This window comes from Hyla sarda, chromosome 7, assembly GCF_029499605.1.
Source record: "Hyla sarda isolate aHylSar1 chromosome 7, aHylSar1.hap1, whole genome shotgun sequence".
NCBI classification, from domain to species: Eukaryota; Metazoa; Chordata; class Amphibia; order Anura; family Hylidae; genus Hyla; species Hyla sarda.
The window spans coordinates 181,043,944-181,068,604 of NC_079195.1; the positions used below are offsets into that span (position 1 = coordinate 181,043,944).

The 24,661-nt window shown below is 44.2% G+C and overlaps 1 protein-coding gene across 1 annotated transcript in view; it reads right to left on the reverse strand.

Moving 5' to 3' along the window:
- Nucleotides 1-1,199: 1,199 nt before the first annotated feature.
- LOC130283198 (zinc finger protein 569-like) overlaps nt 1,200-24,661 on the reverse strand; it is a 65,691-nt gene continuing 42,229 nt past the window's right edge. Inside the window, exons 10-18 of the mRNA XM_056532403.1 lie at nt 15,930-15,955; nt 10,350-10,475; nt 9,855-10,046; nt 9,647-9,770; nt 9,463-9,539; nt 8,098-8,206; nt 7,057-7,142; nt 6,266-6,371; nt 1,200-2,590 (exon numbers count right to left, since the gene is read on the reverse strand). Of these exons, the coding sequence (XP_056388378.1) occupies nt 1,578-2,590; nt 6,266-6,371; nt 7,057-7,142; nt 8,098-8,206; nt 9,463-9,539; nt 9,647-9,770; nt 9,855-10,046; nt 10,350-10,475; nt 15,930-15,955 (1,859 nt within the window). The 3' untranslated portion in view covers nt 1,200-1,577. The remainder of the gene's footprint in view (nt 2,591-6,265; nt 6,372-7,056; nt 7,143-8,097; nt 8,207-9,462; nt 9,540-9,646; nt 9,771-9,854; nt 10,047-10,349; nt 10,476-15,929; nt 15,956-24,661) is intronic.

Here is a 24,661-nt window from a genome sequence, read left to right on the forward strand (position 1 = left end):
AGTTTTTATAATGGGGTCATTTATGGGGTATTTCTATTATGAAGGCCCTTCAAATCCACTTCAAAACTAAACTGGTCCCTGAAAAATTCCGAAAATTTTGTGAAAAATTGCTGCTGAACTTTGAAGCCCTCTGATGTCTTCCAAAAGTAAAAACATGTCAACACATATTGTACATGTGAATCAATATATAATTTATTTGGAATGTCTAATTTTCCTTACAAGCAGAGAGCTTCAAAGTTAGAAAAATGCTAAATGTAAAATTTTTTCATAAAATTTCTGACTTTTTCACCAAGAAATGATGCCAGTATCGACGAAAATTTATCACTAACAAAGTAGAATATGTCACAAATAAACAATCTTGGAATCAGAATGAAAAGTAAAAGCATCCCAGAGTTATTAATGCTTAATTGACAGTGGTCCTTAAAGGGGTAGTCCAGTGGTGAAAAACTTATCCCCTATCCTAAGGATAGGGGATAAGTTTGAGATCGCGGGGGGTCCGACCGCTGGGGCCCCCTGCGATCTCTCTGTACAGGGCTCCGGCTCTCCGCCGAGATAGCGGGTGTCGACCCCCGCACGAGGCGGCGGCCGACACGCCCCCTCAATACATCTCTATGGCAGAGCCGGAGATTGCCGAAGGCAGCGCTTCGGCTCTGCCATAGAGTTGTATTGAGGGGGCGTGTCGGCCGCCGCCTCGTGCGGAGGTCGACACGCCCCCTTCCCGCGGGCTGTCGGGGCTCCGTACAGGAGATCGCGGGGGGCCCCAGGGGTCGGACCCCCCGCGATCTGCAACTTATCCCCTATCCTTAGGATAGGGGATAAGTTGCTCACCACTGAATCACCACTGGACTACTCCTTTAAGGTGAAAACACTCTGGTCCTTAAGGTGAAAATAGGCTTGGTCCTTAAGGGGTTAAAGACAGGTCTTTAAGCTTTGCGGAATATGGAATTTCCACAGTGGAATGTCCACCATGGAAATTCCACTGTGTGAATAAACAGTGGAATATCATTATACATAATGGGGGAGATGATTTCTCTAAACCTGTGTAGAGGAAAAGTTGACCAGTTACCCATAGCAACCAATCAGATTGCTTCTTTTATTTTTTGAAAAGGCCTATTAAAAATGAAATAAGTGACCTGATTGGTTGCTATGGGCAACTAGTCAACTTTTCCTCTGTACAGGTTTTGATAAATCTCCCCCAATGGGCTTCAAATTTTGGCAGAACTGAACTGATTGCCCATTTTGAACCAACAATTATTGTATGTCTTTGGCTGTCTTGATCTTCTCATAAATGTTTCTCATAAGATTTTATTGTCATTTTGCACAATCTGCAGGAGATTTCAACAGCAGGAAACACATCTATGAGGGGTGACATACATCTGAACAGATGGATGCCGGATAGACTATGGTGTTTATTTAAGAGGTTTGACTAAAAACATTCAATAAGATCCAGCATTACATGTAGGTGCCATGCTGACAGCTCAAACAGCCATCTATTTTTTTAGGAGGGGACTCATTTATGAATTTTTGAAAACCACAAAAGATAATAACCCACCAATAATACAAGGCATTTTATTATATCATTCTAATAGGATTTGAACAAAATCAGCATTTGGTAGGGAATTATTTCCAGAATGAATCTTGTAATGATTCATAAGATGTGATTTCTGGGTAAAACATTTTCCGCATTCTGAACATGCAAATGGCTTCTCCCCTGTGTGAATTCGTAAATGTTTATTAAGCTGTGATCTCTCTGTGAAACATTTCCCACAATGTGAGCATGAAAATGGCTTCTCTTCTCTGTGAATTCTTTCATGTTTGTTGAGGTTAGATTTCTTTTTGAAACATTTTCCACATTCAGAACATGGAAATGGCTTCTCACCAGTGTGTGTTCTTTCATGGGTAATAAGACCTGACTTATTGTTAAAACATTTTCCACATTCTGAACATGAAAATGGCTTCTCTCCTGTGTGAGTTCTTTGATGCTGAACAAGAATTGATTTCTGGGTAAAACTCTTCCCACAGATGAAACATAAAAATGGCTTCTCTCCTGTGTGAGTTCTCTGATGTTTAACAAGAACGGATTTCTGAGTAAAACATTTCCCACATTCTGAGCATGAATGTGGTTTCTCCCCTGTGTGAATTCTCTGGTGTTCAAGAAGGGCTGATTTCTGGGTAAAACATTTTCCACATTCCAAACATGAGAATGGCTTCTCCCCTGTGTGAATTCTCTGGTGTGTAACAAGATCTGATTTTTGGATGAAACATTTCCCACAATCCGAACATGAAAAGGGCCTCTCATCACTGTGAATCCTCTTGTGCATAGATAGATTAGAATTCTTTTTAAAATATTTCCCACATTCAGAACATGAGAATATTTTACCCTCTTTCTGGACAGTTCTTTGCTTTGAAATCTCAAATAATGCAGGAGAAGGATCCTCATGATTGTACTGATCAGATGATAGCACTTTGCTATAAAGGACTGAGGACATATTGGGGGTAATGAAGTGTTCTCCATAAGTGTTTTGTGTAATGTGGTTTTCCTCCACTTTACAATCTGGACGACTATCCCAAATACTGGTGTAGTCATCTGCTGGGGAGGAAAAACAAATGATTATATTCAAGTACTGTACAACCCTTTATTTTAACATTGGTACTTGCAGCTTCATAAGTTAGACCGTACCACAATTTGGCCTAAAATATTTTTTTAAAGGAAAAGGAGTAGTACACTTTTAGCTATTGTCAATGTAATTTTTTATAGCCACATTTTAGAAGCTTTCTTAATTCTTATGTCAGGTTTAGAGATGAGCAAACTTACAGTAAATTCGATTCGTCACGAACTTCTCGGCTCGGCAGTTGATGACTTTTCCTGCTTAAATTAGTTCAGCTTTCAGGTGCTCCCGTGGGCTGGAAAAGGTGGATACAGTCCTAGGAGACTCTTTCCTAGGACTGTATCCACCTTTTCCAGCCCACCGGAGCACCGGAAAGCTGAACTAATTTATGCAGGAAAAGTCATTAACTGCCGAGCCGAGAAGTTCGTGACGAATCGAATTTACTGTAACTTCGCTCATCTCTAATCAGGTTATAGCTGGCCAGAATTTCAGAGGGTGGCCACAACAGTTTTGCTGCATTAAAACATAACCTCCTTTTATTCAACACTTAAGCTTCAAATTTTTGTACCAAATCTAATAACCAAATGAAAAGCCCACGCAAGTTTGTTCAACCTTTCTCCAGTCTATGACATTTACTCCTATGGATCCAAACACATCCAACATGCAGGAATCTGGGGTCCTGCTTCTCCCCACCAGGGTCATATTTACTGTTCATGCTGCCCTAGGTACTAGAACTGAATACACTTTATTAGGGTGATTCTACAAGTATCTGAATTTTCTTAAACATGTCTAACACAAATACGCAGCAAAAACTGCATGTGTTACATGCTTTTTTGTTGCACTGTGGATCTTACCGAGGTGACATTCACAGAGATTTTGAGCCATAAGGATTATGTCAAGCTTTCTATTACATACTATAGATACAGTCAAATGGCTCAATGTTACTAAATATGTATTGTGTGAACAGGAAATACCTGTCCTACAGAGAGAACTATTGGTGCCCAAAAGGCCCATCTTTAGAACTTGACTGGCTTGATACATATTTCAAGTTGTGGATACACATGTTAGGGTTTAAAGGAGTACTCCACTGGCTAGCATTCGGAAGTAAATGTAAACTTCCGAACACTAGCCAGTGGAGTACCCCTTTAAGGTGCATTCACACCATGTTTCGGGCATATGGCCTTTGGATCCAGCAGGGGAATTTTAAAACAGTCTCCTGCTGTATCCCTGCCGCACAGGTGCCGTAACCCATTCATTTCAATGAGGTAACTCTGGTCGGCTCATTTTCCCACCATATCCAGTTTTTGAACTGGACTGAAAACCATGGTCGAGACTGAAAACTGGATGTGGTGGGAAAACCTAACCCAACTAGGAAACCCAACAATCACATGATATACTATTTTCTACATTATATTGTCATACTTTAATGTAAAATCTAACTCTGAACTAAACCTAATTGTACTAAAAACTAGAACCACCTGCATACTAAACATATTGGGGGACATTTATCATTGTTGCTCTGGTAAGCGAGTTCTGTAGGCATTTTTTTTTTTTTTTGCTTTAGTTTTGCTTATGTGTGGCATATTTATCATACTATCACAGGGGGTTGATTAATTTGGCTCACATAAGCAAAAACCAATCAAATCACTTTGGAATACCATTTTCTTAGCACACATAAGCGTTTATTACATTTTTTTTTACCACTTTTTTCCCCTTAAACGCATTAACCCATTTTTTCCTTTTCATTTCAGATCCGTCTATCTTGTGGGCTACTTCAGATTTGGTGGACTACGATGACCAGCGTTTTTTTTTTATTTATTTTTTTATTAACAACATTTTGTAACGAGGTCTTGTGAGGATTTGTCTTTTGGACTAAAAGATAAAAGTTTTTTAAGTGTTTTTATTTTATTTACTTTAAAGGCTTAGTAGTGGAAGCCGGTCTTATTGACGGAATCCATTACTTAGATAGGGCTTAGCATTAGCCCCAAAAACAGCTATTGCTAACCCCCAATTATTACCCCAGTACCCACTGCCACAAGGGTGTTGGGAAGAGCCGGTACCAACAGGCCCAGAGTGTCATAAATGGCGCTCCTGGGCCTAGGCAGTAACAGGCTGGCATTATTTAGGCTGGCATTATTTAGGCCCATCCTGGTAACGTCAGGCTGTTGCTGTTTGGTTGGTATCTGTCTGAAAATAAAAATACAGGGAACCCTATGCATTTTTCTTTTATTATTTATGGGGGAAAAAAAACGCTTAAGGTTCCCCATATTTTCATTCTCAGCCAAATACCAACCAAGCAGCAACAACCTGACGTTACCAGGGTGGGCAAGGACCATTGTTATTGGTCCTCCTCAGCCTAAATAACGCCAGCCTGTTACCGCCTAGGCCCAGGAGCGCCATATTTGACGCTCCGGGCCTGTTGGTACCGGCTCTTCCTGGCACTCCTGTGGTGGAGGGTACCAGGGTAATAATTGGGGGTTAGCACTAGCTGTTATTGGTGCTAGCGCTAAGCCTTGGCTTAGTAATGGATTCTGTCTATACGACAGCTTCCACTACTAAGCCTGTAAAGTAAATTAAAAAAAAAACACATATTTAAAAAACTTTTATTCAAAAAAACACTTCCTCACAAGCCCTCGTTAACCATTTTATTAACATTAGACAAAAAACAAAACACTGGTCATTGTCGTAGTCCACAGGATACACGGATCTGAAATGAGAAGGAAAAGAACAAAACAAGGCAAATAGGTAGTTAGTACATTTATTGTAACCCACCCGCACATTTCCCACCCACACCACATGACTACAACTCTAAGAATGCCCTTACAGCAAGGATGTAATGGGAGTTGTAGTCATGCAGCAGGGCTGGGGGGGGGGGGGGGGGGGGGGGGGGAGATGTGCAAGTGGGTGACAAGCTTGTCATCCACCCGCCTGTCTAAAACACTTCCCCTGTTCCGCACAACTACAATTCCCTGCATGTCCTTACAGTAAGGACATGCTGGAAGTTGTAGTAGTGTTGCGTGGGCGGGAGATGTGTGGGCGGGTGTAAAGCTTGTCACCCTCCTGTACATCTCCTACTCGCTCGTCCCACCGTGCCTGTGAAAATAAAAGTTTAAAAAAAAGTTGCACAAAAAGTCTCACCTGCAACTTTTTGCACAGCTTAGCTCCCAGACCACCAGCCCAGATCTACCACCCACCCGCTGGCTATTGCAGGACTACAACTCCCAGCATGCCCTAACAGTGAGGACATGCTGGGAGTTGTGTTCCCAACACCTTGCAGGCTGGTGGTACATGTGAGTGGGTGCCGGGGAGCAGAGCGGAGCTGTGCGACTTTTTGTGCGACTTTTTGAAAATGCGGTCATAAGAAAGTTTGTAAGCCACGTCTGACCTTGCTTACACTTGCAACTTTTTAAACAGGGTTTGCGACTTTTATTTGCTTAAGTGCAACTTTCACAATGATAAATCCTGGACCACTGCCAAGTAAAAACTGAAAACTGCTTAGGTAGGGCAGAGTGGTATTTTTTTGCTTACCCACAAAAGTCGCCCAAAAAAAATAGCTTAGGTGCACATGCGACTTTTGTAAGAAAAAAAAATCTGCTTAAATCCCTTGATAAATCTCCCTCATTGTTTGTATATATTGTATAGTGGTTATTACTTACCTGGGCAAAAATCTCGAGGAATCTGGTCTTCCTTACACAACTGATGATCGTATACATATGTATGTTCTTCTCCTACAATAACTTTAATGTCAGTCAGGTCTTTACCCTAATTCCAAATATGAAACAAAAACATGCACTTCAGTCAAAAGAAGGTAAGTGGAACCAGACAGGACTGAAATAAACAGTAAATACCATGATAAGAAAATATGATATGCCACTGGAACTTAAAAGGAGTATGCCCACAATTCTAAGTTATCCCATATCCATAGCCAAAAGAGAGGAGAAAATGTCCACTGCAATGAAAGTAGCACATGTGCAGCAGGCTGCATCCATTCTCTATGAAGCGCTGGCTGCAGCTGCATTAGCGGTCTGCTCCTTTTTATTGCAGGGGACATTTCTTTTCTATTCTGGTGATCAGTGGGGGTCCCAGCAGTTGGACCTCCTGATCACCAAATTATTCCTTATCCTATATTTATAGGGCAAAACTTTACATTGTGAGAACACCCCTTTAAGTAGATGTGTATTTTGCCCATCCCCTCTGTATGATTTTTTTATTTTTTTATAATACAATTTACAGTATTTATATACAAGTATGTTCACACAGGCGGATCTTTCCCTTTCCTGCGAGTTTCCCACTGCATATTTTATCTGCTGCAGAAATTAAATTGCGGATAAAACTTGCAGCAGAAAACTCACAGAAGATCCACCCATGTAAACGTACCCTACTAGAGAAGTTCAATTAAAACGAGACTGAACCATAAGTCTATTCTTCTTCTCTACAGATAAGCTACCTGATTCTCCCAATGGTTATTTTCTTCTGAAGAATCTTCAGTATAAGGATTGGGACAGTCTTCAGTGTTTTTCCTAAAGGATATATCTGTCGGAAAAACATATACACATGGTGACTGAATACATCGAGGTGAATGCATCATTAATTTGTGGCTGCTTTCAGGTGTACCAAAAAAATTGCAAATCTTTGCAAATTTTGTGTGTGTGTGTGTGTGTGTGGGGGGGGGGGGGGGGGGGTTGGTAGGCTGCCTGTGACAATTTGTTCAAAAGAGAGAGGGCCTAGCAAAAATTGTGTGGCCCTAGTGTACCCACCACATTTACTATAATTTACGCAATGTACCAGCTTAAATTGTAATTAAAGTTTACACCAACTTCAAGCTGGCATAGATTTTTAGGGCAGCTCCACAGACTGGTGCCTTTTAAGAGTTCATGCGTTCCCACTAGAGACATGTATGGCATATTTATAGGATATGCCATATATGTCTAACAGGTGCTGGTCCAAGAGGTATATCCTTTGGAAAATCTTTTGAATATTTGCTAAATATTTATGATGGGAATTTTCCTTTAATAGATAGGTTTAATTTTACAGAGACAATAACTAAATGCATTCTTTAGAGTGTGTTGACCTTTTGACCACAGCGCATGTTGGTACATGTGTATATAAGTTAAGTATCTATTGGCTAAGAACTTGGGAGGTAGGAGCAGCAAGCGTTTTTATTTTATTTTTTTTTTTTGGGGGGGGGGGGGGGGGCTCAACTTGCATTTTGTGAAAATAGATCAACCCCCTATCACACTTACACCCTTACACCCTTTTCTGTGAAATCACGTTTAAGACCTTGGGTTTCTGAAGTGTCACACCACATTCATGTCTATGGGAGGGGGTGTGGCAGCCATCAAGCACCCTCCCATAGACATAAATGGAGGGGGCGTGGGGTCATATCACGTCTCCCACCGTGGGAACCCAGTGTTCTAAACATACTGTTTAGAATGGCGGGTGTTGCATGGAGATCACGGGGGGGTCCCAGCAGCAGGTTCTTACTCACCTGGGAAAAACTCTATAGGAACATTTTCATCCTTACAAAGCTGGTCACCCCATGCATACAATTCTGTTTCTGTGATTACTTCAGTTTTAGCATTTGTTTGAGTTTTACCCTAAGGAAAAAGATGGAAAAATAAATAAAAAAAAATATGGAGAGACATCTGACCCAAACAGGACTGTATACTAATAATAAACATCATCTCCATGCCAGGAATATTAAAACATAGCTGCCTCTCTCATCCATCTGCATTAACAAATTTATTAAGATTGAATGGAACTGAGACTAAAGAAAAGATCTTGACAGCTTTCCTAAATGGGCACTGTCAATTTAAAGGGGGAGATTTATCAAAACTTGTCCAGAGGAAAAGTTGCCCAGTTGCCCATAGCAACCAATCAGCTTGCTTCTTTCATTTTTAACAAGGCCTCTGTAAAATGAAAGAAGCGATCTTATTGGTTGCTATGGGCAACAGGGCAACTTTTCCTTTGCACAGATTTTGATAAATCTCCCCAAAAAAGTTTTGAACAGTCGGGGTCTGAGTGTTCAGACTGAGGAAGAACAAGCTGGGAGAAGAGCATGTTAAAGGGGTACTCCGGTGAAAACCTTTTTTCATTTAAATCAACTGGTGGCAGAAAGTTAAACCTATTTGTAAATTACTTCTATTAAAAAATCTTAATCCTTCCAGTACTTATTAGCTGCTGAATGCTACAGAGGAAATTCCTTTCTTTTTGGAACACTGATGACATCACGAGCACAGTGCTCTCTGCCGACATCTCTATCCATTTTAGCAACAATGCATAGTAGATGTATGCTAAGGGCAGCATGGTGGCTCAGTGGTTAGCACTGCTGCCTTGCAGTGCTGGGGACTTGGGTTCAAATCCCACTAAGGACCACAATAAATAAAGCGTTATTATTTTTATTATTATAAAAACATCAGCAGAGAGAACTGTGCTCGTGATGTCATCAGAGAGCATTCCAAAAAGAAAAGAATTTCCTCTGTAGTATTCAGCAGCTAATAAGTACAGGAAGGATTAAGATTTTTTAATAGAAGTAATTTACAAATATGTTTAACTTTCTGCCACCAGTTGATTTAAAAGAAAAAAGGTTTTCACCGGAGTACCCCTTTAAGCGCGCTCTCCCTGCTCTGTTGCAGGAAGAGGATCGCTCAGTCACGTGATTCTTTCCCCGCTTGTTCTAGTGATTTTTGTTTTAAAAAAAACAAGTGATAGGTAAATTTTAAAGATCAAATATAACATCGGTGAAATCATGATACGAAACAAAAGCAGGGGGTCCAGCACTTCAAAGAATGCAGCTTTATTGATGAAAACGACACACGTACAGGTAGATGTCAGACACGTTTTGAGCGCATACCTGATATTTCTCTGGAAAATCTTGTGAATACGTAGGACTGGGACTTCCCTGTGGTGTATTTCTTTTATTCGGTCCATCTGTAAGCGAACAAACCCATACAAAGACTGAAAACATTGTAGACATTGATTGGTGACTGATATTCTAAAGATTTCTCTTTCTCCTACAGTCAATAGGAATCTCTTACCTGTTGAAGAGAAGTGGTGGTCACGGTCAATCACAATGTCCTTGTATAGATCCTCGTGTCTTTCCAAATACTCCCACTCCTCCATGGAGAAATAGATAGTGAAATCCTGACACCTTACAGGAACCTGATACATACAATGATATAGTCATTATTCAGACATCTCCATTGTGTTACTTTATAATGTTCCAGTATTCCCAGCAGTACTCACCTCTCCAGTCAGTAGCCCAATGATCTTGTTGGTGAGATTCAGGATCTTTTGCTCATTGTTCCTCTCATGTATCTGTAAATGAGTTGAAGGCACTAATGTGGGGCTATAGGTCCTGCTGAAATACTGGGTTACAAGTTGTTGGCTCCTGGGTGTCACACACTCCTCTGATGGCTTTTTTACTATGGTGTAATCCTGTGTATGGAGAAACATACTGTCACCACAATGTACACCAGTGTTTCCCAACCAGGGTGCCTCCAGCTGTTGCAAAACTCCAACTCCCAGCATGCCCGGACAGCCAAAGGCTGTCCGGGCATGCTGGGAGTTGTAGTTTTGCAACAGCTGGAGGCACCCTGGTTGGGAAACACTGATGTACAGATCTAGAATCCCTCAACCTCAATTTTTCAGAACAGAAAATAGTGTTTTTGTGACAATTCCTACCGATATATGTCACATGAATTATTAATAACGAGTGATATCATTTCTACAATACCTTACCTCTCCAGTCACTAGGTAGATCATTTCTAGGGTAAGTTTTAATATCTTTTCAGCCATTGTGTTCTTGTCCTTGTCCATAGATGGTGGGTCAGGCAATAAAGGAACCATAATCTTTTTGGGGGGATCCTACATGAAAAGAGTGAATCTAAAACATTTGGAAGAACAGCTCTATGGTATGATGCCAAGTAGGGTTATGAGGCTTCTTCTTGGAGACAAAAAGAGGTAGTACAAGACAGTTAACTGTCCATAATGCAGTATATATAGTAATGTATACATCTTTACAAACCACAATAGTAAAATAACACCACTGTTAGCACAAAGGTTATCACATCTTACAGCTCATTCTGCTCAGCTTCACTCTCATTGTCATTCAGATCATAGGAGATGAGTAGCAATGATACCTTTATTGGCTAACTGGGAGCATATAGATTGCCAAAATATATATTAGGGATCGACCGATATCGGTCTTTTAGGGCCGATACCAATAATCGGTGGAGGTTAGGGCCGATAGCCGATAACTTATACCGATATTCCGGTATAAGTTATCGGCTATTTAACCCCCTGCGACACCGCTGCAGATCATTGATTTAAAGCGGGCGCTTTAAATCAATGATCTGCAGTGGCTTTTGCGGGGCCATAGGCCGCCGCCACCACCCGCTTCTCTCCCCCTACCTGTCAGGGTGGTCCGGGCCATCCATCCTTCCTTCCTGTAGTGTCCGGGGGCATTCCGGGTGAAGAGTGAACCGGTCCGGGCTGTCCTTCTCCGGCGGTCATCTTCTCCACTCCGGGCAGGCTCCGGCCTAGTACGCTGCATAGACGCCGCCCGTGCCCAGCGACGCACCTGACGTCACGGCGTAGCGGCGTCTATGCAGTGTACTAGGCCGGAGCCTGCCCGGAGTGGAGAAGATGACCGCCGGAGAAGAAGGACAGCCCAGACTGGTTCACTCTTCACCCGGAACGCCCCCGGACACTACAGGAAGGAAGGATGGATGGCCCGGACCACCCCCATTACGGGTAAGTTTAATTTTTTTATTGACTCGGAGGGTGGGTGAGGGGTGCGACGCGGTGCGGTTGGTCGGGGTTGCGGTGCGGCGGGTCCGGGCATTATCGGCAAGGTAATTGACGATACCGATAATGCCCAAAATCGTGATTATCGGCCGATCCCTAATATATATATATATATATATATATATATATATATATATATATATATATATCTCATCGCTACTCCACTCATCTCCTATATTTCTGAGGCTAACATGGTACAAACTCTCATCTGACTTAGATCATACTCATACACCTACCAAACAATGATGTTCTATCTGATCAAAGAAACCTTATACTTTATTTTATTTGTCTCTCTTATGACAGAATGGTGGCTTCTTTAAAATGAACAGACTTTTTTTTTAACTACATATCATAAAAGTGAAATACAGTGCATGTTAAAGGGGTATTCCAGGAATTTTTTTTATTTGACTATGCTACAGGGGCTGTAAAGTTAGTGTAGTTCATAATATAGTGTCTGTACCTGTGTGTGACGGTTTTCTCACAATTCTTCTGTGATTTTCACCCCAATATTTATTTTTAACAGAATACAAAATGACTGCTGTCTTGGATTTTTCCCAGCTTGCAATGTGGTCGAGACCTGACTCACTAGTCAGCTGATGACAGGGAGCCTGTCTGCTTTAATGGGTGGAGGGATCAATCTGCAACTAATGCAACAGCTGGAGGCACCCTGATTGAAAACCACAGGACTGCAGCTCATTTATGTTTCAATGGGTGGGGTGGCTGATGTGTGGGAAGGAGGAAAATGGAATTATGGGATTTGTAGTCAAACAAGAAAACTGAAAACAGGAAATACAAGTTCACAGAAAGCTAGCCACAGTGTTATGGTAATCTCACAGCATAGCCATTTAGCCCAAGACAAGTGCAGATCCTTCCTAAGCATGTCCTTTACTGTCTGCCAGGTACGTACTAAAATCACCTTATGCTGGATAACCCCTTTAAGCTTTTACTGGACATTACATTTTGTTTGTTATAGGATAGATATGGCATAGCATACCCATAGGGCGGTTCTAGGCTAGCCAGATTGCAATGTACCAAGTGTTGCAAGTCTGTCTTTTCTATTCTGCTATAAGTTCCAATCTTGGTGGGAATCTCAGTGGACACATTAGCAGTGGATATACAAGGGTTGTCATTCACTGCCAGATGATGTTGGTAGGAGTGGTAAAATACAGCAGGGGACCTTGAAGGTGCTAAAAAGATGATTTTCAGAGATATTATAACCACTGATGACAGAAGAAACTGCTTAGTCTGATACAGTGAAAATATTGCTTGTGTATCAGACTTTTGTGCCAAAAGCCTGGCTAAACCGCTGTAATAAATATGGAACATTTTTGTACAGTTTTGGTCAATGTGGGCCAAATTCTTGGTAAAGTATAGGTAGCAAAGGGGGTGGCAGTCTCATGAGAGGAGAAGGGAGGCACCAAAGCAACAGACACCCAGTTTTAAAATGTAAAGACTAATGTTAGAAGGACAGCACAATGGATAAAACCATAGGCCAAGCATGGGGCTGCATATTGTTCACAAAATAGTTAGGGTATAGTCTTCAGATTAAGTACAGCCCTCTGACATGGTTAAAAATGGCCAATAAGGACATGTGGGGAGATAACTGCACATAGCAACAAATTAGATGGCTTATTTTATTTTTTTAATAGTAAGCAGCGACTTCACAGGGTGGATAGGGGTTCAGCGGCGCTGACCAGGATGGACACGTCAGGTAAGATAAAGCAGGTTTATTGGATAAACATGTGACGCGTTTCACCGCGCTTGCGTGGTTTCATCATTTTCTAAACGTTTGAATGTAATAGGTTGCTATGGGCAACTGCTCCACTGATCCTTGGCACCATAGTGTTGACATGGTGAGGGGTGAAGTCTTATGTTGTGTTCACATACATCCTACAACATAGGGAAATTTATTAGGCAAGTTTGTATAAGCCTCATTTGCTAGAAGACGGCGTAAATTTCACGGTTTGGCACATGGAGAGTCAATCCATCTTACTGTAGCCCATATTTGCATGAAGACTAGTGTATTTAATGCTGACCCTAAAAGGGTTATCCAGCGCGTGGGGAGGGGTGGGGTTTCAAAGCTATGCCCATTGTGTGGGATAAAACAAAATAAACCTTTACTCACCTCCAGCGCTCCTGTGATGCTTCCGGTTTTCTTCTCTGCTTTCCCGATGTGATTATGACTTCTAAGCTGAAGCGTGACGTGTAGGGCCCAGAAAGCACTGGTGCCCAGCATGTCATACTGCAGCTCAGTGAATCGGTGGCGGCAGCACTGTCCCGCCTGGGCAGTATGATACAATGAGCCTGGGTGCTTCCTGGCCCTGACATGTCACTCTGCAAACACACACACACACACAAACCTGCTAAGTAACCCCTTAATAAAGAAAATCTGCAGTCTTAGACACATTCCCTATCCGCAGGATAGGGAATAAGTGTCTGATCGTGGGGGTTCTGACCGCTGGGACCGCCCGCGATATCCCGTATGGGGCCCCCGGCATTGCCGCAGCTCTGCCCGGCTAATGCGCGTGTTGTCGACCTCTCTGAGGTCGACCATACGCCCCCTCCATACAGCTCTATAGTAGAGGCGGGGATGCTCAAATGCTGCATCTCCGTCTCTCCCATAGAGATACATGGAGGGGCGTGTCGGCGGGGTCGGGGTCCCGTACAGAAGATTGCGAAGGTCCCAGCTAGAGATGAGCGAACTTACAGTAAATTCGATTCGTCATGAACTTCTCGGCTCGGCAGTTGATGACTTTTCTTGCATAAATTAGTTCAGCTTTCAGGTGCTCCGGTGGGCTGGAAAAGGTGGATACAGTCCTAGGAGACTCTTTCCTAGGAATGTATCCCCCTTTTCCAGCCCACCGGAGCACCTGAAGGCTGAACTAATTTACGCAGGATAAGTCATCAACTGCCGAGCTGAGAAGTTCGTGACGAATCGAATTTACTGTAAGTTCGCTCATCTCTAGTCCCAGCGTTAGGACCCTGCAGATAGGGGATAAATGTCTAACAAGTGTCTAACACTGCAGGTCTCCTTTAAATTCCCTCCTGAGTGCTGCTGTACGCAGAAACCAGAAATGTCTTAAACACCTGATTTCACACATATGTAATACAGGGGCATTTCTGTGTCTTATAGCAGCAAGTCCCAGCACAACTCTGGGTCTAATGGCTGGAACTTATATTATCATACATCACTATAAAGCTTTCCGTTGAAGTTAACAGGACAGTGGTCAGAGTTACAGATGCTAAAAGTTACATATATTGCACATATGTGGACCTGGCCAGAGTGTGCAACTCCATAACACAAGCACTTGTAAATGATTATATATGTATAACACACTTACTACAGAGACACACACATATTAAAACATCTATAGCAATAGTGTCATAATATATAAACTCAAATTATAGATATTACACACACTTAATACACATCTATAGCAATAGTGACATAATATATAAACTCATAATATATATATATATATATATATATATATATAGATAGATAGATAGATATTACACACACTTAATACACATCTATAGCAATGGTGACATAATATATAAACTCATAAATAATATATAGATAGATAGATAGATAGATAGATATTACACACACTTAAAGGGGTAGTCCAGTGGTGAAAAACTTATCCCCTATCCTAAGGATAGGGGATAAGTTTGAGATCGCGGGGGTCCGACCGCTGGGGCCCCCTGCGATCTCTCTGTACGGGGCCCCGGCTCTCCGCCCAGATAGCGGGTGTCGACCCCCGCACGAGGCGGCGGCCGACACGCCCCCTCAATACATCTCTATGGCAGAGCCGGAGATTGCCGAAGGCAGCGCTTCGGCTCTGCCATAGAGTTGTATTGAGGGGGTGTGTCAGCCGCCGCCTCGTGTGGAGGTCAACACGCCCCCTTCCCGCGGGCTGTCGGGGCTCTGTACAGGAGATCGCAGGGGGCCCCAGCGGTCGGACCCCCGCGATCTGCAACTTATCCCCCATCCTTAGGATAGGGGATAAGTTGCTCACCACTGAGTCACCACTGGACTACTCCTTTAATACACATCTATAGCAATGGTGACATAATATATAAACTCATAAATAATATAAATATATATATTATACACACACACTTAATACACATCTATAGTAAGTGACATAATATATAAACTCATAAATTATATTATATATATGATTATATACACACACTTAATACACATCTATAGCAATGGTGACATAATATGAACTCATAAATAATATAAATATATATATTATACACACACACTTAATACACATCTATAGCAATAGTGATATATATATATATATATATATATATATATATGATTTTATATACACACACACACTTAATACACATCTATAGCAATGGTGACAGTGTGTAAACACACTATATATTATACACTATACATGTATACAACGACACACATTACCTACTGCATACAGACACACATACATATCAATAGAATACAATAACAATATACATAACACATTCACTTATCTGTACCTTCTGAATCCTACAGGCTGAAGGACCTTTGATGATGTCACAGTCATGTGATCAGTCACATGAGTGCAGGAGTAAAGCTGTGTGGAAGATAATAGGCACTCAATGAAGTATCATCACTACAAAAGAAATAGCCTTGAATCCCAGTAAGGGACCCCCTAGTGGTTATGTTTGGTACTGACCTCAGGTGACAATGTTTTCCGCATACAATGATCTTTCGCTCTAGATCAGTCAAACATTCCGCCCCCAGTTGTTGCAGAGGCTGTCCGGGAATGCTGGGAGTTGTAGTTTTGCAACAGCTGGAGGCAGAATGTTTGAAAAACACTGATCTAGAGTGAAAGCTAATTACTTCATACAAATATTACCCTGAATTCACAACATTTCAGAGAGACTTTTCCTCTGCGCAGGTTGTTAGAAATCTTCCTCCATGTGTTTTGTTTCTCCTGACCTGCAGAAGAGGAGCTCTTTGGTTTTCTCTGGAGTCTTTCCCCCTTACAAATCACATTGTAAGGCCATGTTCACACAGGAGTAATTTTTTTTTCGGAATGTTGGCCCAGAAAACAGGCAGACATTCCGAAAGTAGCATTTTCTGCCCGCTCGGAAATGCGCTGTCTCCATTGACAGCAATGAGTTTCCAAGCGTATTCCGCAGAAAGAATAGATATTTTTCTGCGGTGGAAATTCTGCTGTTTGCACGGTGCAGCAGAATCCCATTGAACGCAATGGGACTCTGCTGCAACGGAATTTCCGAGCTGAATTTTTCCGCAGGTTTCCGCTTGGAAATTCCATTGTGTGAACATGGCATAACTGGGAGCGTATAATGTGGGAGTGGTCATGTCTCCTACCCTGGGGATCTAAGTACTCTCTGGACAGTTCCTAAAATAGACACAGGTGTCAGCAGAGAGGACTGTGGTAAGGCAGAAAGGAAATTCAAAAAGAAAATAACTTCCTCTGTAGAATACAGCAGCTGATAAGTACTGGAAGGATTAAGATTTTTTAATAGAAGTAATTTACAAATCTGTTTAACTTTCTGGCACCAGTTGATTTAAAAAAAAATTATGTTAACCAGTAGAGTACACCTTTAAGCATGGCTGGTTTAGAATGCTGGGGAACTCAATAGCACTCGATGCCTCTCTTCTGTGACTACCATCTCTCCAGGCCATTTCTGACAAAGAATTGCAACACACATTGGGGTGGAGGGTGGGGGCTCCTCTCCTGTGCTATCCAGCATGTCGACCTCAGGTAAAGCATTCCTTTACTTTTTAAAGGGGTACTCCACTGGAAAACTTTTTTTTTTTTAAATCAATGGTGCCATAAGGTTTAACAGATTTGTGAATTACTTCTATTAAAATATCTTAATCCTTCCAGTACTTATCAGCTGCTATATACTACAGAGGAATTTCCTTTCTGCCTGACCACAGACACCTCTGTCTATTTAAGAAATGTTCCAGAGTAGGAACAAATCCCCATAGCAAACCTCTCCTGCTCTGGACAGTTCCTAAAATGGACAGAGGTGTCAGCAGAGAGCACTGTGATCAGACAGAAAGGAAATTCAAAAAGAAAAGAACTTCCTCTGGAGCATACAGCAGCTGATAAGTACTGGAAGGATTAAGATTTTGTAATAGAAGTAATTTACAAATCTGTTTAACTCTCTGGCACCAGTTGATTTTTTTTTTTTTTTTTTTTTACAGCTTTAACCTGTTAAGGACGCAGGGCGTATCCATACACCCTGCATCCCGAGTTCTTAAGGACGCAGGGCGTATGGATATGCCCGTGGGAATTCCGGTCCCCAACCGGCTAGCACCCTGGCATTCAGCAGGCACCCTGGCACATCGCCCAGGGGGGTCCTGAGACCACCCCATGTCGGCGATCAGAGAAAATTGCATGTCAATTCAGACATGCAATTTTCTTCAATTCCGGGCTGATCGGGTCTCTGGTGACCCGATCACCCGGAAAATAGGGATGATCAGAGTTGTCAGTGACAGCCCAGATCAGCCTAAGGGATAGGAGTGAGGTCGCAGTTCTACGATCTCCTCCTATCCCCTGCCATTAGTCAGAACTGAGTTCTGACCAATGGCAGCGCAGGACAGGGGGTTGCCATGGAAACCCCCCGTTCCGCCCACCCCTGGATGTTGAGGGGATCGTTGGAAGAAGATGGAGGCCATTACCTGCAGGAGAAGATGCCTGGGGACACCGGATCTCCACTGGAGACTGCTGGATACTGGATCAGGTACAGTTACAGTGGTGCCCAAACGGTAGCCCTCCAGATATTGCCAAACTACAACTCTCAGCATGCCTGGACTGGCCAGGCATGCTGTGAGTTGTAGTTCTGTAACATCTGTCCCTTCAGATTTAGCAATTTTCATGAATTTTTTGAAAATTGCTGCTCTTTGAAGCCCTCTAATTTTTTCAAAAATCTAAAATAGGTCCATTTTATGATGCCAAGATAAAGTGGACATATTGTATTTGTGAATCAATATAAAATTTAATGTGAACATCCATTTTCCTTACAAGTAGAGAGCTTCAAAGTTAGAAAAATGCTAAATTTTCCAAATTTTCATGACATTTTGGGATTTTTCACCAAAAAAGGATGCAAGTAACGCCGAAAATTTACCACCAAAATAAAGTAGAATATGTCACGAAAAAACAATCTCAGAATCATAATATTCGGTAAAAGCGTTTTCGCGTTATTAATTTGTAAAGTGACGGTGGTCAGAATTGCGAAAAAGGGCTCAGTGAGTGTATGGGGACTATTTTTGCACATGTATGGTCTGTAGATAATCAAGAAGTGCCCGTGGATTGGGTAATGTAGTTCTGCTGTCACTTTGTCTGCTCACTTGCATGTGTCATACAAATATATATATATATATATATATATATATATATATATATATATATACAATACATATATACTGAGGTGGGAGTATTGGGGGAATTTATCAAAGAATTCACCTGTTTTTTGGATTAAAAAAAAAGGGGTTATTTTTTTTTTTTTGCAGGATTTGTCTCAGTGTAAAATTTGCAACTTTTGCTGCGATTTTTAGTTTATACAAGAAATCAAGGTTTGTTGTAATACACAGATATGTCGTAACTTTAATGCATTGTTAATGGATTAATCCTAGAGATTTGTCGCACAGCCCTAATTTGTCCTAAATTCACACAAGCCCAGACCTGTCTTACAAAACAGGCTGTGGACAGCATTTGTAAAAAGTCACACAATTTGGCGCAAATGGGTGAAAAAGTTGCAGAGGAGAAACCATACAAAGTGAAGTACTGAAGTAAAAGATGTGTACTAGAACCATATTTACTACATGCCCTGCACCGTTTAATAAATTTGGCGCACATACATATTTCCACCACACAAATGAAAGGTGTAGAAAAAAAAAAGAAGGTTCCACCATCTTTTTGGGATAGTGGGTATTTTTGGGAGGGTTCTATTATGCATTGTGTGCAAGGGGGTTCGCTTTTTATGTATATATGATTAAATAAAGGATTTTTATTCTGATGAAACATTAGTATTGTATCTGGCTTAAAGGGGTACTCCCGTGGAAAACTTTTTATTTAAATCAGCTGGTGCCAGAAAGTTAAACAGATTTGTAAATCACTTCTATTAAAACATCTTAATCCTTCCAGTACTTTTTAGGCGCTGTATACCAAAGAGAAATCCAAAAAAGAAACTCATTTCCTCTGATGTCATGACCTCAGTACTCTCTGCTGACCTCTGCTGTCCATTTTAAGAACTGTTTAGAGCAGCATATGTTTGATATGGGGATTTTCTCCTGCTCTGGACAGTTCCTAAAATGGACAGCAGTGGTCAGCAGAGAGCACTGTGGTCATGACATATACAGCCCCTAAAAAGTACTGGAAGGATTAAGATTTTTTAATAGAATTGATTTACAAATCTGTTTAACTTTCTGGCACCAGTTGATTTTAACCTCCCTGGCGGTATGATTCTTTCTGGAAATTTGTACCAAAAGCGGTACAATTTTTTGCACTGAATTTCACATCTCCCCCCCGCCCATTTCACATCTCCCCCATCACATTCCCCCTCCCTTGTCACATTCCCCCTCCCTTGTCACATTCCCCCTCTCCCTTGTCACATCCCCCTGTCACATTCTCCCCCCTCCTTGTCACATTATTCCCCCCTTGTCACATTCCCCCCCTTGTCACATTCCCCCCCTTGTCACATTGCCCCGCTTGTCACATTCTCCCCCTTCATGTTACATTCTCCTCCCCCTGTCACATCCCCCCCCCTTGTAAAACAAAGAGAAAAACAGGCGCTCCCTTGTGAAGAACCAACGGGATCACAGGTGTGTGGGAGGGGAGGGAAAAAGTGAAGGCTCACCCTGCCAGGTTGTGTGCACTCCCACACAACCAAGATGTGCGTTTGATATAATGATCCCGGTCTGCAGCCTTCCCAGAGATAGCAGAGAGATGTAAGGCGAACTTCGGAAGAGATGGGAATACCGGCGCTGACCAAGGAGAGGACAATAGAGCCAGGTGTGTAGCGAACAGATTTAATCCAATGCGACGCGTTTCACCGCGCTTGCGCGGTTTCATATGCCTGATGAAACCGCGGAAGCGCGGTGAAACGCGTCACATTGGATTAAATCTGTTCGCTACACACCTGGCTCTATTGTCCTCTCCTTGGTCAGCGCCGGTATTCCCATCTCTTCCGAAGTTCGCCTTACATCCCCCCCTTCATGTCACATTCCCCCCTCTTGTCACATCCCCCCTCCCCTGTCACATTCCCCCCTCTTGTCACATTCCCCCCCCTTGTCACATTCCCCCCCTGTCACATTTCCCCCCCCCCTTCATGTCACATTCCCCCCCCCTTGTCACATCCCCCCCTCTGTCACATTCTCCCCCCCCCCCCCCCCCTCTTGTCACATTCTTGTCCTGCAGCAGCATACACTAGGTTTGCCGGCAGATTTCAAACCTAGTGTATTTGCTGCAGAACAAGCCCTTTCCCCTTCAGCCAATCACAGGTTTTACACCACTGCGGCCTGTGATTGGCTGAAAAGTGAAAGGTCCTGTAAGATGAATAGAGCAGGGACCAGAGCGCACAGAGGGGAACGACATCTTCAGGGACCGGGACTAGGTGAGCAAATTTTTTTTTTATTTTACTACTTTTTCCTTTTACATTTAGCTCAGTGTTTTTCTCACAGGGTGCCTCCAGCTGTTGTGAAACTACTACTCCCAGCATGCCCGGACAGCCTTTGGCTGTTCGGGCATGCTGAGAGTTGTAGTTTTGCAACAGCTGGAGGCCCCCTGGTAGGGAAACACTGACTTTTAGTATTTTTCTTTACCTGCTCTGGCCGGCCCCCGCAACGGGAGCCGACCAGAGCAGATAATCGCATGTTTTCCCGGGGGCCGCATCGCTATATCGCATTGCTTTTGCGATATATCGTGCAGCCCAGCCGGGAATTCTGCAATTCTACCCCGAGCGTGACTCGGGGTTACCGATCCTGGCAGGGAAAATTAACCCCTAATCACGCTCGGGAATACCGCTCAGGAGGTTAAAAAAGGAGATTTTTTAACACTTACCGTAAAATCTCTTTCTCGAAGGATCCATTGGGGGACACAGACCGTGGGTGTATGCTGCTGTCTCTAGGAGGTATGACACTATGGCAACAAGAGAAGTCGGCTCCTCCCAGCAGGATATACCCGCCTCCATGCCCTGAGGTAATCAGTTTTAGTACCAGAGCAATAGGAGAGGACCGACAGGTCAAGGAAAAAAATACGCACTGTCCGAGAACCAGATGAAAATATATAACTGAACACACCCTCGGACAGAGAACCAAAGAGAAACCCAAAAGGGCGGGAGCTGTGTCCCCCAATGGATCCTTCGAGAAAGAGATTGTTACGCCGAGCGCTCCGGGTCCCTGCTCCTCCCCGGAGCGCTCGCGGCGTCTCTCTCTCTCTGCAGCGCCCCGGTCAGACCCGCTGACCGGGAGCGCTGCACTGACATTGCCGGCGGGGATGCGATTCGCATAGCGGGACGCGCCCGCTCGCGAATCGCATCCCAAGTCACTTACCCGTCCCGGTCCCCGGCTGTCATGTTCTGGCGGGCGCGGCTCCACTCTCTAGGGCGCGCGCGCGCCAGCTCTCTAAGATTTAAAGGGCCAGTGCACCAATGATTGGTGCCTGGCCCAATCAGCCTAATTAGCTTCCACCTGCTCCCTGTCTATATTACCTCACTTCCCCTGCACTTCCTTGCCGGATCTTGTTGCCTTGTGCCAGTGAAAGCGTTTAGTGTTGTCCAAAACCTGTGTTCCAGACCTTCTGCTATTCCTATTTGACTACGAACCTTGCCGCCTGCCCCGACCTCCTGCTACGTCTGACCTTGCCTCTGCCTAGTCCTTCTGTCCCACGCCTTCTCAGCAGTCAGCGAGGTTGAGCCGTTGCCGGTGGATACGACCTGGTTGTTACCGCCGCAGCAAAACCATTCCGCTTTGCGGCGGGCTCTGGTGAATACCAGTAGCAACTTAGAACCGGTCCACCGACACGGTCCACGCCAATCCCTCACTGACACAGAGGATCCACATCCAGCCTGCCGAATCGTAACAGTAGATCCGGCCATGGATCCAGCTGAGGTGCCGCTGCCAAGTCTCGCTGACCTACCCACGGTGGTCGCCCAGCAATCGCAGCAAATTGTCCAACAAGGACAGCAGCTGTCGCAGTTGACCGCCACGTTACAGCAACTTCTGCCACTGTTACAGCAGCAACCATCTCCTCCGCCAGCTCCTGCACCTCCTCCGCAGCGAGTGGCCGCTCCTAGCCTCCGCTTGTCCCTGCCGGACAAATTTGATGGGGACTCCCGACTCTGCCGTGGCTTTTTGTCTCAATGTTCCCTGCATATGGAGATGTTGTCGGACCAATTTCCTACAGAACGGTCTAAGGTGGCGTTCGTAGTGAGTCTTCTATCTGGAAAGGCTTTGTCTTGGGCCACACCGCTCTTGGACCGCAATGATCCTGCCACAGCCACTGTCCAGTCCTTCTTCGCAGAAGTCCGTAGTGTCTCCGAGGAACCAGCCCGAGCTTCTTCTGCCGAGACTGCCCTGCTGAACCTGGTCCAGGGTAATTCTTCAGTAGGCGAGTACGCCATCCAATTTCGTACTCTCACTTCCGAATTATCTTGGAATAACGAGGCTCTCTGCGCGACCTTTAAAAAAGGCCTATCCAGTAACATCAAGGATGTGCTGGCCGCACGAGAGATTCCTGCCAACCTGCAAGAACTTATCCATTTGGCCACCCGCATTGACATGCGTTTTTCTGAGTGACACCAGGAGCTCCACCAGGAAAAAGACCTTGATCTCTGGGCACCTCTCTCACAGTATTCTTTGCAATCTACCCCTGTGCCTCCCGCCGAGGAGGCTATGCAAGTGGATCGGTCTCGCATGACCCATGAAGAGAGGACTCGCCATAGGGAAAAAAATCTATGTCTGTACTGCGCTAGTACCGAACATTTCTTGGTGGATTGCCCTATTCGTCCTCCACGTCTGGGAAACGCACGCACGCACCCAGCTCACGTGGGTGTGGCGTCTCTCGGTACGAAGTCTGCTTCTCCACGTCTCACTGTGCCCATGCGGATTTCTCCTTCTGCCAACTCCTCCCTCTCAGCCGTGGGCTTCCTTGGACTCAGGTGCTTCTGGAAATTTTATTCTGGACTCTTTGGTGAATTAGTTCTGCATCCCGCTGACCCGTCTCGTCAAGCCGCTCTACATTTCTTTGGTCAACGGAGTGAAGTTGGACTGTACTGTGCGTTACCGCACAGAACCCCTCTTAATGTGCATTGGACCCCATCACGAAAAGATTGAATTTTACGTCCTTCCCAACTGCACCTCTGAAGTCCTCCTCGGTCTGCCATGGCTCCAGCATCATTCTCCCACCCTTGACTGGACCACCGGGGAGATCAAGAATTGGGGTTCTGCTTGCCGTAAGAAATGCCTCGCATCTGCTCCCAGTCCCGTCTGTCGGGCCTCAGTGTCTCCTCCTGTGCCTGGTCTCCCCAAGGCCTATCTGGACTGTGCCGTGCCTCCTCATAGCCCCCGTCCTGGTGACACTCTGCCCCGTGACAAGCTTCACCCTCTGCCCCCACCTCCCCATTCCCACTTCTTCTGAACTACCTGCCGCTGGTATAGCTACCCAGGACCTCTTTTTTCAGAAGGAGACTCAAGAGGCGTCCCCTATGTTCTCATCTCTTTTGAAGGGACAAGGAGACAAAAAGAGGGGGAGACCTAAGGGGGGGGGGTACTGTTACGCTGAGCGCTCCGGGTCCCTGCTCCTCCCCGGAGCGCTCGCGGCGTCTCTCTCTCTGCAGCGCCCCGGTCAGACCCGCTGACCGGGAGCGCTGCACTGACATTGCCGGCGGGGATGCGATTCGCATAGCGGGACGCGCCCGCTCGCGAATCGCATCCCAAGTCACTTACCCGTCCCGGTCCCCGGCTGTCATGTTCTGGCGCGTGCGGCTCCGCTCTCTAGGGCGCGCGCGTGCCAGCTCTCTAAGATTTAAAGGGCCAGTGCACCAATGATTGGTGCCTGGCCCAATCAGCCTAATTAGCTTCCACCTGCTCCCTGTCTATATTACCTCACTTCCCCTGCACTTCCTTGCCGGATCTTGTTGCCTTGTGCCAGTGAAAGCGTTTAGTGTTGTCCAAAGCCTGTGTTCCAGACCTTCTGCTATTCCTATTTGACTACGAACCTTGCCACCTGCCCCGACCTCCTGCTACGTCT